This window comes from Cynara cardunculus (genome assembly GCF_001531365.2).
Source record: "Cynara cardunculus var. scolymus isolate 2C chromosome LG 2, CcrdV1, whole genome shotgun sequence".
Lineage (NCBI taxonomy): Eukaryota > Viridiplantae > Streptophyta > Magnoliopsida > Asterales > Asteraceae > Cynara > Cynara cardunculus.
This window is the reverse complement of record NC_037529.1, coordinates 29,017,502-29,034,741: the sequence shown is the minus strand read 5'-3', so window position 1 is coordinate 29,034,741 and position 17,240 is coordinate 29,017,502. Positions and strand designations below refer to the sequence as shown.

The following is a 17,240-nucleotide window of genomic DNA, read 5'->3' as shown; positions in this document are numbered from 1 at the left end:
TCTATTTGAAACTAAAAACATACTGTAATTCTTATAAAATATTAACATTATGTTAGTTATAGAAATTTGTTTTAAGCAAAGCGCAGAGATTGTGGAAAAGGATCGTTGAAATGTGGATCTTATGAACTTTATCATGTCACTGATAATTAAGATATAAACAGTTAGAAATTGAAAGATACTAACACCACAATTGTTAAAATACGATGTGTTTTTTTATCAGTTAAAGACCTAAGTTTGCTTTAAATTACCTATTACGTCAATTATCAATAAATTCGTTCAGTTTTGAATCGTTCAATAAATACAATATTTCCACTTTAGCATGTTTTTTTACATGTAACTTTGATTTAATAGTTTTTTTTTTTTAATTTATCTCTATTTTAATATTTTCTTAAAATGCTTAAGCATTGTATATTTATCTCTTAAAAATTTCATTAAGAGACAGATAAATTTTGTTTGGTAAAAAAAAATATGCCTATTAATGGTTCCAAAACCCTCTAAATGATTTTATATCTTAAGTCTCTCTTAACCATTCAGCACACTATATCATGAGAGGCATCAAACCATTCAATAACTGTTATAATAATTCGTTATTTTTAGTAAATAATATGTGAAATTAAATAGTGTATATTTAAATTTAAATCTAAATTGGATGGAGACAGCAATATTTATTTGGTTTTCCATTTCCGTTCTTTCACCATCACTTTATTCATCAACAGCAGTATTTTTAGAGAGAAGAACCATTGGGGGGTGTGGGGATGAGAGAGAAACTATGCATATATACACCTGTATGTATCCATTAGAGACGGTGTGGGATTTAAGGACTATAGCCAAAAGCCTTTGGAGTTCAAGAGAGCTGCTGATCCCGAAGATTCTCTATTTCTTCAATGGCGGACCACAGCGCCAGCTTTGTTTTCATCATTTGAAGCTTCTTCTGCCATATATCCTCAAAAGCTTCAACCTCAACGACAAAAAGGCAAGTTCAGAAGCATAAAGAAAATTGGTTAGTTCGACGGACGCTCATTGCATTTGCTATTAAAATCTATGAATTGAATACGTACCTTTTTGTCGCGTCTGTCGTCGTCTTCTTCCACGTTTCGAAAATTGACAGCCAAGTGTTCTAAGTTCTCAATTTTGAGCTTAGATCTTGTCTTCCCTTTTTTGGATGTTCTGTGTCGCCATGTAGTTCTTTATTGAACTCATATAACCATTAGCTCTATATTGCTAATAATTCTGCACTTTTGGATCAATGGTCGGTTGCAGTTTTGCTTGAAATATGCTTCAGTAGAGAATATATTGCTACTTTAGTCGACTCGATTTACCATCTCCGTTGGAAATACTGCATAGATATTGGCGGTGGATCCGACTTTTTGTTTTTGTTCATTTTTTTACTTTAATGGTCCAATGCTTTGGGGTTAATTGAATCGAATTTCTGAAAATAAGAATATTTGCCGCTGTTGAAAGTTAAGGTGGAGTTATAACTGTGTTCATTGCTCTGTTTATGTTCTTCAGATCTGTTGCGGTTTAGATCTGTGAACAGCTTTGATTATGATTAGTATGAACGGCTTTAACAGCCAATTGCTCAAACCTTCTGCATCTTTTGTTAGTTGATGATGAAAAAAGTGTTGAATTTGGTGCAATCAGACATTCTGATCACACAATGATAAGGATATCTCATCTCCTATCTTGGATCAGACTGAAAATTTACGTTCTTCAACATTGATATCATGACTTTCATCTATAAATTTGTGCAAAATCTCGGAAGCAGTCTATCTGTCTCTTTGGATCTGTGCATATCTTAGTTCTAATCCCATCTTCCGGTGAGATATATTGAGTTTGCTTGGTTTGATTTCATTTTACTAATTTGAGCAAACATAAGGCTCTGCTAGTTGAGCTTCAGCACCAAGAACCTAGGGTTATAATAGGTATTTCACAGGATAGAAGTTAGAAAGTAGAAAGTACATAGGCTATATATATCTTGTAAGAGCTTGTACTACTATCGCAATTGATGTGTTGACCTTGTGGTTGGTATTGGTTCACAGGATGGATTAATTAATTGGATCACATGGCTCCTACAGGTGGGATCATATGTGTTTTTCTTCATTTCACACATTTTTCACTAGTAGGGGCCATCATGGCAGCCGCTCTATTTTTTAGGGTAGAGGTCAAATTTACATATATTTTATCCCCAGACCCCATCTTTGGTTATACATCTCCTATGGTTTGCAGGTGCTGATTCAAAGTGATCAAGGGTGAAAAGTTAAATCTGTTTACTTTGTACATCGAGTCCTTTTCATTTTTTACTATGAGAACCCGAGGTTGATGGAAATAGCAACACTACCCCCAAAAAGTCCAAATAACTTTCCTGATGTTCTATTTACGGGTCTTAGCTTGTACTATGACCGTATAACGTGAGATGACACCAGTGTATGCGTTTGGAAACCTTTCTTTGCATGCTGAATGAAGTTAAAATCTGTTCATAGTTGTAATTTTCAGTATATGCCTTGATTTGGATTTCATTACTCGTTGCTATGCTCATCGGGAGACTTCTTTGGGCAGTTGAAGGACGAATAGAGTAAATATGAAGCAGACAGACAAGAAGAGATCTCCAATAAATAATCAAACCAAACGTTCTGTAAGGTCACAGAACAGAGAGAATAAGCTGCAACAAGAAAAAGCAAGCCAACCATCAAGAACAAAGAACGTAGATACTAAAGTCTTGCCTGGAAAAGCAGATTCTGGCATAATTAGTGACACAAACATGGACGCTATTCATGGGTCTGAGGAAGCATCTCAAAATATTAAAACCCTTGATGATGGAAGCCATAAATCGAACACAAATTTAGAGAAAGAAGCAGATGATGGAAGGGAAGAATCAGACTCAGAAACAGTGAGCGATTCTGTGTCCTCCAGTGGGGATTCACGGGCCGCTGAGGATGAAAAACTGGAAACTGTTCCAAGAGATTCACGAAAGCATGCAAAAAAAGATAATTCTGAAAATTCATCACACTTACAAAGAGTGAAATCTGAGCGCGAATTACGTAATTCACAGACTAATGCATCTGCTAGCACTTCCATGAAAACAACAAATTCTACCAAAGGGCCTTCCAATGGCACAGGGAAACATTCTGCTGAAAGCAACTCAAAGGGTGTGAAAGTTCATCCAAAACTTTCGTCTGCACCTTCATCAGTATCTTCTGAAGGAATAGATGACCAAACTTCTGAAGAGCCAAGAGAAGCGGGTTTCCCGAATGAGGCCTCAAATGTGGCACGTAGTGTGGGAAGTGACAATGAAACAATCGATAACGATGGAAAAGAAGCATTGGATCAGAAGATTGGAGAAATGGAAATGAGAATTGAGAAACTTGAGGAGGAGCTAAGAGAAGTTGCTGCTCTTGAGATTTCGCTCTACTCCGTGGTACCAGAGCATGGTAGCTCAGCCCATAAGGTGCACACGCCTGCCCGCCGCCTTTCTAGACTTTATATTCATGCTGCCAAGCACTACTCACAAGGGAAGCGGTCTACCATTGCTAAGAACACTGCATCAGGGCTAGTTCTGATAGCAAAGTCTTGTGGCAATGATGTTCCAAGGTACTTAAAAGCCATGTTTGTCAATCATAAGCTAGCCTACTTTTTTTGAGGTTATTGAAACGCCCCGCTTTGTTAGGCATTTTGAAACGCAGCTCCACGGGCTTTTTCCACTTTTTTTTTTCCAATTGTGCCTCTTATATGTTTCCAAATACTTTTTCAACATGTTTCTTTAGGCCATTTACATTGTCATATATATCAGCAAGTTTTTACCAAACATGACTAGCTTATTAGTCAACAACTAGCTTATCAGCTAGTTTGTCAAACATAGCCTTAATTTCATGTTTTGGGGTGGATGGATTCTGGATTATGTTCCCCTTCATCTCAGATTAATAATGCAGCCTCTCTTTCTATTTATAGGTTAACTTTCTGGTGGTCAAACACTATTGTATTGAGGGAAATAATAACCCAAGCATTTGGCAGTTCATGTCAATCAAGTTCACTCACAAGGGTACTCAATTCAAACGGATCAAGCAATAAAAGGGAAGGCACAATCCCATCACTACCATGGAAGACCAGTTCTGGAAGTAAACAATCTAATAAACCTGATTTTATGGAGTTCATCGATGATTGGCAAGAAACAAGAACCTTCACATCCACACTTGAGAAAGTCGAGTCTTGGATCTTTTCACGAATTGTAGAGTCTATATGGTGGCAGGTAATACCTCTTGTTTCGACTCATTTCTTTTTGGAGTGGTTCCAAGCTCGATATATAGGGTACCAAAGTTTGTAGATGGGTTACTGTCGTCATATTTACAGTTTTGAACAAGTTCTTTCTGGTGCAGACCTTGACTCCTAAAATGCAATCTCTAGCGGCCGAGACAAATACTAATAAAGGTATCGGGAAGTTACTAGGACCTGCTTTGGGTAACCAGCAGCAGGTCAACTTTTCCATTAACCTATGGAGGATTGCTTTCCACGACGCTTTCAAGAGACTTTGTCCTGTTCGTGCAGGCGGCCATGAATGTGGTTGCCTTCCCGTGTTGGCAAGAATGGTATGTCATTTCTGATGGGTTTTCATAAGTAGCTTTGAGTTTTTCGAGTCAGAACATTACTAAAACCAAACCAGACGAACCCAGTATATTCCATTAGAAAACAGGGTCGTTTTTTGGGGGGGCGGCATGGGAGATGTACATAGACCTGTCATCTACTCAATGGGTAGAACGGTTGTTTACATGAATACACCTTGCTTGTGCAAAAGTGTGAGCAAAAAGAGAAGAAAGACCAAGACTAGTCAGAACATTATTAGAGTGTACTAAATATCATCAATACTCGGTATATATAAATGTTAATGCTCGTAGTACTCCTTCAAGTGTTTTGGGGCTATCCAGATGCTCATTTTGCAAAATTACCCTCCAATGTATTTTCAAGTTTTTACGGGGCATGTTGTTTTACCCCCAGACTGTATAATACCATGGGCAGGTCAGATGAAGTTGAAGGTCGTTGAGTTAAAAAAAATTAGGGCATGCTCCTAACTGAAAACTCATTTAATTATATTTAACAAATGACCCAAAAAATTGCTGGTCAGGTAATGGAGCAATGTGTTGCCAGACTTGATGTAGCCATGTTCAATGCCATTCTTCGTGAATCAGCCCATGAAATCCCAACCGATCCTGTCTCAGATCCTATCGTTGAATCCAGAGTTTTGCCTATTCCGGCTGGGGACCTAAGCTTTGGCTCCGGGGCACAACTAAAAAACGCGGTATGTACCTAAACTTGGCATCCAAAAAACCGAAAAATTCATTGCCAATCCATATTCCCATAATGACACAAATTTACATGTTTGTAGGTTGGCAATTGGTCTAGATGGCTTTCTGATTGGTTTGGAATGGACACTGAGGATGAGCATGGTACAGGTGAAGATGATGGTGTARGGAAAGATAGAAATGGTGAACTCAAATGTTTTCATCTCCTAAATGCATTAAGTGATCTTCTAATGCTACCTAAAGACATGCTTATGGACAGATCAGTTAGAACCGAGGTTAAAACCTTACACTTCCTTTCTATCGCTTATAACAAAATATCCATAATCGTTCTAACATCTCATCTGATCCTTCTCTTTCGTAACCAGGTATGCCCTTCCATCAGTCTTCCATTGCTCAAGCGAATTCTCTGCAACTTCACTCCAGATGAATTCTGTCCAGATTCAGTTCCTGGTGCTGTATTGGAGGCAGTAAATGCTGAGGTATACTTTTGTTCATTCCAAATCAATGCGAGAAAAATATGCCCTCGTTAACGGAAGACTAGTCACTGCCATTAAGGCTATGCTTGGCAAACTAGCTAATAAGCTAGTTGTTGGCTAATAAGCTAGCTACACTACACCAAACCAAACAAACCCAATTAGTCCCTAGTCTAACCTAGGACTCGTAACGTACAGATAGAAGCACGTACAAGAAAATATAACCGATGTACCCTAGTCTAACTTGGGACTTGGAAGAACTGACAACTGATAAGTTGGTTGTTAGTTGATAAACTTGTCATATTTGGTAAAAACTATTTGAGAAGCTGGATGATAATATAAAATGACCAAAATTGACATGTTGAAAATTTAATTGGAAGAATATAAGATGCATAATTGGAAGAAAAAAAAAAGGGAAAAATCCCATGTGAGCTTATGGAAACGCTAGTTGAAGTAGCTTTTTAAAAAGCTAGGTTATGGCTAAACAAATAGGGCTTTTTCGATAAGCCCAAAAAATAAGGTAGTTTATGGTTGTCAAACATGGTCTCACTAGTCACTAGTCAGAACGAGTGGGAGGTCTAGGTTTGATCCCAAACACCTCTTATCTGTCTTTGGGACACGCAATTTACCTCGTCGTGGGACCAGTATGACTAGTCATGGTTTTCCAAACACTACGTTTTTGCTGCTTGTTTTTATATATAATAACTGCTTGTTTTTCCTTGGTTGTGTAGTCCATCATAGAGCATAGATTATCAGGAGACGATTCAAGCAGTTTCCCTTATGCAGCTGCTCCGGTCATATATAGACCTCCTTCCTCCACCGATGTTGCAGAGAAGGTGACGGAGGCCGGTGGAAAATCTCAACTAAGCAGAAACGCATCCGTCATTCAAAGAAAAGGATACACTAGTGACGAGGAGCTAGAAGAACTTGATTCCCCGCTCAATTCTATCATCGATAAACTACCTCAATCTCCAACTGTTACAAGAAACGAAAACGGACAACATACAAACCAAACCGGTCATTCTCCGGTAAACGCAAGGTACGAACTCCTTCGTGAGGTGTGGTTATCTTGAGAGTCTAAAAAGGAACACACACAAAAAAAAAAAAAAAAAAAAAAGCAGAAGCCATCTAATGATGGTATTTCAGTTACATGCTTCAATTCCCAGTGCCAAGTTGGTTAGAGGATTCTATTAGAAGTAGTGGCTGAGTAATATAATGTACTACCAAGAGGCTACTCTTATAGCAAATTACGTTTTCGCCCTTGATGTAATATTATGCGAATGTACATTTTTTCAAGTTGTAATGTTGGAAATTTGCAAGAATATTTGAGATGACATATATGGTCCTTCGATAGGTCGATGGCGACCAAACATTAGACCACTTGATCGACTCTTCAAGGGGTGGACCTATGAAAACAAAATCGTGACAAAGAGACCGAAAAAGAGGATCCCACAACTTCCCACGCGACCTAAGCCGCTGGGAAAGTCACGTAATTCACTGGATCCCGAGACAAAATCTTTCACGGCTTGCCAAGCGGCCTCACCCGCGGGAAAAGCCGCAAAACTCTCTGGATCTGAGACATAATGTCCCATGACTAACCATGCGACTTAAGTCGTGCGGTTAGTCAATCGGACGCCCCTGGTCGTCTTCCTAATTTGATCAAACTCTTAGTTCTCCTGCAATTCTTCTAGTCTTCGTTTCAAAATAAATGTTTATGAAGAAAAAAGACATTTAATTTTATAAATATATAATCATTATATTTTTCCAATTACTTTAATAATATGAGTAATAATTAATCTATCTCATAATTAACAGTAGAATTGTAAAGCAAACATTTAAAATGGTTGATAAAATAATTTGAATGTCTTTTCGTCCTTTTACTGTTATACAAAAATAAGTTCTCAGTAAAATTTTATGGAACTTAATAGAAACAGTGGAAGTAATCGATGTAACAAGGAGAATTTATTGATCTTTCACAAGATCATAAAATATGTCATAATTCATAAGAATAATAACTAGATCATCAAACAACAACTAGTAATAATCGTGAAATGATATTGCAATACCAGTTATAAAACCAAAAGCAATAGTGGGATAGCAGGTGACAGCAAAAGCAGTTACGCAAACAACATGAACAAATAGCAACAAGCAAATAGAAACAGAGCAAAAACAATAGCGAAAAGAAACTAATAGCAATACCAAGCTCAAGAGTTTCAAAGTTAAAACTTTAAAATTGTTGAAGCATGAAAGCAGTCAAATAGTGAAACTGGTAGGAAAACAACATTTTTTTTTGTTGAAGTATATAATACTATATACAATAAATAGAACAAATAAACTTACACACCCTTCTCACCTTTGGTGAAATTTCAACCCATGACCTTATAGGAGGTCAAAGACTTACATACCGCTAGATAAAGACCCTTTGGTTCCTCTCACATTTGGGAGAAAAATTAATATTATTTCCCTTCATTTTTCTTTCATTTTGTTTTTTAAAAAACTCGAAAACACAACCTTTTTTTATTTCCTCTACTTTATTTTCCTTTCCTTCGGAAAAAGGACTCAGAAGTCAGAACATAGCATAAAAAATTAAAATCCTTATGGACTTCAGGCCTATTGGGCCAAAAATGACTTAAAATCGGCCCATTTGAGCCCGTTTTGATGTACTATGTTTGAGGCCCATAAAACCCACCCGTTAAAACATGACTTTATCTAGAAAGAAAATAGGTCGCTTACAGTGGATTGAGAATTTGAGATACTAACTTCATCCTAAATCGCTTATTTAAAAATAATTAAATTATCTATAATATATTATAAATTATTTGACAAATTTTTTCTTAAAAATCATTTTTTATGCATGAAGTACTGTTTATTAATACATATTACTTAAAATTCAAAATTACAAGTAATTTTACGTAAGTATAACTTATTAAAGCCCTATTTTTAAATTCGTGAAACTAACGGCAAATAAACATAATAGGATAAATATCCATTTTAAATATAGAAAAAATCTAAAAATAATTTTAAATATAGAAAATCTAAAATATAATTAAGATAATCATTGAGTTATAACAATTTAATTATTATCTTTATAAAAAAATTATATTATTAAACCAAAAAATAAATTACTTTATTATTAAATCTAAATTAAATTATAATAAAAAATTAAATTAAAGAAGTTATACAAAAAAAAACTATTAAATAGTTAATTTGATACTGATATTGATTTTTTTTTCTTCAAAATTTTATACTATTTTCAAATTTATATTTCATCAAAAAAATAAAAACATTAATGCTTTCTCAAAACCACATAAAATCATATTATATCGATAGAGACAAATAATAAAAACTAAACATTAAAATGAAGATTTGTCCTTCTAGTTATTTTACTAATACAAGTATGTAATCATATTTAATACATTAATTATTATAATAAATTAAAAATAAACCCAAAAAAATTGTTGGAGGGACTAACCCAACCCATTTTGACGTGTGGCGCCAGTCCTACATTTTGTCTCTGTGGATCGAGAAGAAAAGGGACTCGATGGGAAGAGGATTATACCGTGAGAGACCTGTTCATTTTTATGTTTATTTTAATTGAGTTCATAAAAGTAAGTTGGAATACGGAGAACAAAAATTTATACTGATTTAATTTAGCACTCTTGTCATTCTTATCATAGAAAATATTCTTTTGTATAATCACGAGACATCCGAAAAACAATAACGTTGAACGATGATTGATCTGATGATATATTTGATGGCTAACCTTTTTTGCCCCTCAATAAACATCTGAACTTTATAGCCCTGTTGTTGATGGGTCATAATCAGAAGGTTTTCAATTTGTTTACTAAAGTCCAAAAGAAAGTTTGGCCGATGATATCGATAGGTTTTAAGGAGGAAAAAAAAAAAACAGAATAGAAAAAGTTATAAAGTTATAAAGTTGGTATTTTTCTTATCATGATATAAAAATCTGTACCAGCCGTTTGAAGTTTAAGAAAAGACTCAAGGGCCAAAGACAGAGTTCAAACAAACTTGTGATTAGACTTGGAAAAAGATTTGAGATTGATGAGGCCTAACGAGAGACGTGAAGATTCTTTTTTTTCCAATTGAAACGTAGTTAGGACCATGATAAGTTTTAGGAACACACTTTGTTGTCCTTTTTTACTTCTAAGGTAATTGATTATTTCTGTTATTTCAGCTTCGTTTGACGGTTTTTTATGTAACATCCCTAAACTTAGAAAAAACAAAAAATTTAACACCTGCTAACTCCTTCAAATTTAAACAGCTTTAATACAAAAATACATGAAGGAGGGCTAGGTAAATATTAGAGTTCTAAACAGAATTATCTAATTCCCAGATAAAATTAGAATATGTTGGGTGTTACCACAACATAAATTCTGCTGTTTTCAGAACTAGATAATGCATCTAAAGCCATCCTAATAAGACCTCTACAAAGCTCTGAATGCTGCTCGCATTCCACTATGACCTGATATACATGTCGATAAGAAAAGATGTTAGGCTTGACGCCTAGTGAGTTAAAGCGGTTTTATTAGATAAAACATTGACGGACATTTTCCTTTAAAACAACGATCCATCCTTTAAAACACAAGTCATAAAAAGGAATATCTTTACAAAGCTAATCATTTCCGATTCAAATACTGGTTTGAGATAAATAACCAATATCCGGTTCACTTGAAACATGCACAAGGCACAAACTCTAAAACACCAATTATATAGATAAAATATATATTCAAAATATCTAGCAGCGTGCATTGCATGATTCTACTGTGGTTTTTTGCACCACTCGTTAAAAGACATCCAAAAGCTCATAAAAAGAACGTCAATCCAAAATGTTGTACCTTAAAAAATACAGGTGCTATATTTTATTTGCAATGGAAAAAGAGTAACTCGAATCATATCAAAAGTTGGTGAAACAACGTCTCAAACAAAACCATTAGGATGTCGTGAGACATCGATCATAATATCCTTTAGTCTTCTTTCTTTGGAAGAATGTCCAGTCTATACCAGACTAATCCCGACAAATTGTGACTATAAGACATCAGTCTCGATAAACTTAATGGTCACTATTATTATAGCGGACTGGAATTGAATCCAAGACAAATGAGATATTCCACCACATCCTCTTGGACCACAACCCTTTGTATCCTTTAGTCTCCTTCCAGTGGCTACTTTCCGGAAGCTTCACATCACTCAATTCTTACAACTCTTTTCAACACGCAAACAAATAAAAATAAATACCCAAATCAAAATAATCAGCAGTTGCCAAGAAGAACACAATCGTCATAAGAAACCTAAACAAAAAACCAACCAACTCTTTCACCATCTCGCAAAAAAGATTCTCCAAACACAAGACACTTTGTTTGCTTTCACCCACCAACATGATCAAATTCAAAATCCCCGTCTATTCCATTCTCTCGTCACCCTTTTCCCTATCCAATCAGAAACTCGGATCCATCTCCTGCCGCCCCCACCCCTCCCACGTTCCTCACCCGTTCCTTCTCCAAACAGGCTAACACAGGACCATAACAATCGGTCGAGTTCTCTTTCCGATATTCAAATAAGGAAACATGCATAATCAAGAATCTTGATGCTAATCTTGTGACATGTTGGTGGGACTTAAAAGAAAAGAGAATATGAGTAGGATTTATGGATGGTTTGATATTGTTAAAGAGATTAGGTTTGTTTTTTTTTGCATACCAAACAAAGGAATAAGTTAGGTGTTGAGGGGTAGGGCATCCACACGTGTGGAGGGTAGATAGGGAAGGGAACAAACCTTATCCTTGTATCTATATGCATTTCATCCATGGGTGTGATGTCAATTGTCAATGCCATATATTTGCATGGACCATTTTGTGTGTGTGTGCATATTTAATGAGCCTATTAAATTGTGTCATAAACTTTGGTATGTGAATATTTATACCTTGTATTTAATATATATATATATATATATAATTATATTAAAATAATTATACAGTTAAATAGGTTGTATTTTTGTTTAAATACGGGTTGGAAATGCGGAGTTATAAGTCCAACCCTTTTTTTAACCTATGAAATTATATGTGTGATTTAAGGAAAAAATTAGAATAATATCATGTAATATTATGTAACGAGTTTGTCAAATCAGACTGAAAATATGTGATCTGATGTGATCGATTTGATAGTTTCGGTTTGTTATGGGTTTTAAACTATAAACTACTAAAACTTAAATTTAATTATAACTTACGGTACAAGTAAAACACAGTTATAGTCTCTACTGGGTGTCTTATAACTTTGTTGTTGCAAGATTTCACATGGAAAATTGTTGCATATAAGCTTCTCACAAAATCGTGGAGCGATTAAGCGGTCGAGGGGACTGGAGGGTTGATTAAGTTAAAGAACAAGGTAAAACATGTGTTTATCTCTTGTTTAATAAGAGGATGGTAAGAGGTTTTAACCTCTTATTATAAAAAAAAACAATGTTATTAGTCTAACGTCCCTTTGTTAGCAGCTTAATGAGACCCACAACTTATTCGCTTAGCTATACTGATAGTAGCTTAATTATATAGAAAGTGGCTTATTTAATAAGCTTTTAGGGAAACTTTATACAAAAAGCCTAAGTAGCCAAAAACAAACCAAATTTCATCTATTCGACCAGTTTTCAAAGCCAGTCTGTTTTTTCAAACACCCCTAGGAAGTGTCACAGCTATATTTTCTTGTTATTTTTGTATTATGAATAATTTATTAATAGCTACGAAATGGGTACATATAAAATACCAAAAATATACATAGAAGAATATATGCATACAAAAAAAATGTACTATAAATGACAATATATTAGTGAGTCAACTCGAATTCAACTCACCACTACTTAAAGCACAAGTTTGGTTAAACACCACTTCTTATTAAGTTTAGGTTTATGAGGTAATTAATTACATATCCTCAATTGTCAAAGTTTCTGATGACATCTCAACACAAAGATGGAGATTTATTTTCTTCTTATAATTATAGCATCAGATTTATCGTTTATTAAATTGATAAGGTCTTAATTTACCGTTACATGACGTTAAGATTAAATAGTTGTGTAAAATACAATAATTTATAAAAAAACGTACTTTGCAACCAAAAAAAAACTTAGGATGTAAATGACGATCACATCCCTGCAATCTTTTTACGCATACTAACTCATAAACTGACTCGTATCAAGCTCATGACCATTGAAATATAAGGTTCAGAGGTCTGTCAAACATTATCATCCATTAAATTCAGATTTACGAGATCTTTAACTACAAATCCTTAAAAGTAAATTTTTTTTACGGCATCCCATCATAAAGATGCCGTCTTTTTGTTGTTACCGACTCGGTTCGATCGAAGAAAGTTCGAAACATTTTATTTTCTAAAATAGTATAATTAATAATGAATTAAATTGTATTTAGTAAGGGTTTTTTTTAATGTTTTGAGGTAACAAAAGGGGGGACCAAAAGGGTATGAGTGGGGTCAAAAGGTGGAGGGTAGGAGATGTCCAAATTTGTTGAAAATTCCAAAAGCAAAAGCAAATTCCACTTATTAATTGTTATTACAATTCAATTAAAGACTTTTTGGCAACCATGGTCAAATTTAATACACCATTTCAACATCAATTTAATGCTTCCCCAATAACTTCTATTATTTTAAATATTATATTTTTATTATTTAATATATGTATTCGAATCCTAATATTAAAATATTTTGTTAGAACCACACAGATGATGTCTGATTGATTTGAGCTTAACTCTAAAGATCAAAAGTGCCTGAAGGTCATAGGTTCAAATCCAAGGAGGAACAAAAATACCTTTGTGGCCATGGAGGTTCAAATACGGTGACTCTGGGCTACATGCAAAGCAGGTGGTCGTCCTGAGATTAGTCAGCTTGCATATTGGGTTGGATATCCAGGTTAATCAAAAAAAAATATTTTTGTTAATTATTTGTTTTTTGTTTTTATTAACCTAAATATCCAACCCGCTATGCGAGCCGACTAATCCCAGGGCGACCACCTGCTTTGTAGATAGCCCGGAGTCACCGCATTTGAACATTCGTGGCCACAAGGGGATTTTTATTCCTCCTTGGATTTGAACCTTGGACCTCCTGGTACTTTTGATCTTTGGAGTCAAGCTCAAACCAATCAGACACCACCCTTATGGTTATTTTGTTTTTAAATTATAGTACATGAAGTTATTTTTCTAAAAGCTAATTAGATTTAAGGAAAGAATTCCGCGGGGTGTTGAAAGAATTTAAAAGAAAACAAAGCCAACAAACAAGTAACAGTAACCCCGTAAAATAAGAGAGACTGAACGGAAAAAAAACCAAACAACTAAAAAAGGCTAGATCGACAACAACACTTGGAGAAACAATTCAAGAATTCCGAGAATTATAGAAAGATTTGGATCTTAAAGATATGCAGTCGAATGACCGAGATAGAAATTCGACAAGAAGGTTATTGCTAAAATCGGCACTTTTGAAGATACAAAAGTTCCTGCAGCAATTCGAATTATAGCTTGCAAAATACATTTTGAAGAACTTACATTACGACTACCACCATCAGAAAAATCTGCTCCGATGAAGAAGATGAGATGAAATCCTCAAAATTCCACCATTTGAACATGTTTTCCGACAACTCCTTGACATGTTTACAACCAAGAAGACAATGTTGCAATGTCAAAAAAAATATATTTTAAATATAAAAAAAAACGTAAAGCGTTTTATGCAAATGCTGAGTATTGTTTCATGTAATCTTGGCATGATCTTCATAATGCCGTAATGGGATGGAATCGGTTTAGCCGCTTGTAGATACTATAATTGGTTTATTTCCTTGTATTATTAAAAAATATTGTTTTATTATTTTATAATGCATTCGTTAAAACATCGGATAATATGAAACCCCCACCTCTATATGATATGTCACTTTTTCGATCAAGTCAATATCATACCTTATTATTTCAAAACCAGTGACATAAGAGCATACGATAGGTATCACTAAATCTTTCACTGTAAAAGATATATTTTTAAAAAATATATTGGTAAAAATGACATTTTTCCTTTCATTTCTCTCCTATTCAAGAACATGAAAAATTATTTTCTTTTCTCCTCAATTAGGAGAACACATCGTCAGTAGGGCTCAAAGTTTTATTCTGCATTTGAATGCATTTATCAGTTACTTTTATGGAGTTCAAACACGAACATTAAGAAATATGCAATAATAATTTATAAATTTGTGTTTTAATTTTTTGAAGAACACGAAGTAAATGTTTTGTAACCACTTGGTTGTGGTGTACTGCATAAGGCCCATGAGTTGGAACGTAAATATCATTCTCCCCGAGTTTGAATTCAAGTTTTGTCAAAACCCTTATGACCATTAGAATCTAACAACGATTACTCTGACCATTCATGGTTATCTTAGAGATTAGTCGATGCATGTAAGCTGACCCAAGTAACTAGAATTTTTTTTTGATAAACAAAATCATGGGAAATAAACAAACCAATTGATGAACTTTGTAACTTACCCTAATATTTTAAAGCAAAAAAATATTAAGGGGGTGTTTGAGATTGCTTACAAAAATAACTTATTGACTTATTTCGGTGTGATATAGGTAATAAATATTTTTGAGTGTTTTGATAAACAACTTATATCGATGTCAAACCGGTAATAAGAAATTATTGAATAATTTAAATCATTCTAACTTATAATAAGTTGATAAACACCTTTTGATTATTGTATTTCAGTGCTTCAATTGTATAATCTGTGCTCCTTTTTAATAAATTTTGCTGCTTTTTAGAGAAAAATATAATACAAAGTGGGCATATATATATATATATGTGTGTGTGTGTGTGGGGGGGGGGGAAATCAAATGTTAACCAACAACTTTGTGTTAACTTTGAAAACCATGGCAACCAATCAAATTTCATTCTTCTTGCAGGTTTATGTCATGTTCACATTTTAATTACAAGGGTATTTCAGTAAATTTATTTGATACGTAACTCCCAAACAATTAATAGGGAGTTACAAATCATCAAATCCCAAAAAATATGCATTTATAATATTAATATTTTGCATTTATAATATTAATATTAATATTTTTTTTAATCTTGATCTTCCATGTTTATTGTTTTATCAGTTTTTAATTTACATAGAAAACACGACAGTAATTTTTTTTGGTATCGATCAAGCTAATATGGATAAACGCAATGAAAAATAAATCGACAACAATTATAAAATTAAAATGGTTTATAATGACAATCGGAGTTCGAGGTCGGGAATTGAAGAAATTAAACAAAAACGAATGTCTTGGTAATAGATTTTTATTTTTTTTAGATTCGTTTTAATCGAAATTAAATTCATTACGATGTGTTGTGTTTTTTATAACTCATCTTGTATTGATAGTTTTTTTCTTTAATTATTAAAATACGTACCTAATTCACATGTTCAAATGGAAATACATGCACGACCCATTTTCATATTACCATATTACCAACTTTTATGAATCATGAACCATTGTGTTCATGTTACTTCTATCATATGAATACAAATGTTATTTTTAAGCTTGATACCAAATCTTTATATTTGTGTAAGTGTTTGCACCCGGTGTTCATATCGTTGGGGTTATGTGTTCATATATTTTATACGATATGAACAAGAGGTGAACACGATATGAACAAGGGGTGAACAACCATATAAGATCAGAAACATATATGAACAAGGGGTGAACAACCATATAAGATCAGAAACATATATGAACAAGGGGTGAACCTTAAACGGTGTGGATGCAATGCATGTATAAAACTCCAATTGACAAAGTATCGCTCATGAACTATTGTTCACAAGCTGTTCATATCGTGTTCATACTTATTTATTTATTTATTTCCTTTCGTATATCATATATTCTTATTATGTTCATAAATGCTATGCAATCCAAGTTCATATATATGTCAAATTTTTGTTCGTATTTGACACAATGATTTATATATATATAGTTGTGTTCATATGGTTCTTACATTAACAAAAAAATCATAGAATTTTTGATTTTGTGACTCCCAATTAATTAATGATATGGGAGTTACATACATTTTTTTACCTAAATATACACTTTTCAACATTGTTCACTTATCTTTATGCAATTTTATGATTATGAATGTTGATATTGTAGATATAATCCAAGGGTTGAGAATTGGTCTTACGGATCTCACGAAAAAGCCTTGGTCTCATATGATCCCAAGTATATATATATATATATATACACATGTATTGGGCAGAAAGAAAGCATACATGTATTGGGGTTAGCAGGGTATTTGTTTTCCAGGTGAAGAGGTTGACATCATAACAGTAGACCACTCCCCAAAAGAAAGAAATTCCTTTGGTATGAATGCTCTGCAACTCTCCTCCCCTTCTTCAATCTGTAAATGCAAGCAAACCCTTTATTTTCTCTTTTTTATTTTTCCATCTTCAATA

The 17,240-nt window shown here is 33.9% G+C and overlaps 1 protein-coding gene across 5 annotated transcripts; it reads left to right on the top strand.

Moving 5' to 3' along the window:
- Positions 1–758: 758 nt before the first annotated feature.
- Positions 759–7,081, top strand: LOC112506768. Of its 5 annotated transcripts, none has more exons than XM_025111030.1 (9): positions 759–1,000; positions 2,557–3,588; positions 3,946–4,243; positions 4,371–4,422; positions 4,540–4,580; positions 5,114–5,287; positions 5,375–5,566; positions 5,657–5,770; positions 6,496–7,081. In XM_025111030.1, exons 2-9 carry the CDS (start codon positions 2,579–2,581, stop codon positions 6,835–6,837), a joined length of 2,223 nt encoding a protein of 740 aa, XP_024966798.1. In that variant the 5' UTR covers positions 759–1,000; positions 2,557–2,578; the 3' UTR covers positions 6,838–7,081. The 5 variants fall into 5 exon arrangements, with proteins under 5 accessions (XP_024966798.1, XP_024966796.1, XP_024966794.1 ...); XM_025111028.1 differs by adding an exon at positions 2,040–2,075 and having other exon boundaries at positions 4,371–4,580; XM_025111026.1 differs by having other exon boundaries at positions 760–1,000; positions 4,371–4,580.
- The last annotated feature ends 10,159 nt before the right edge of the window (positions 7,082–17,240 follow it).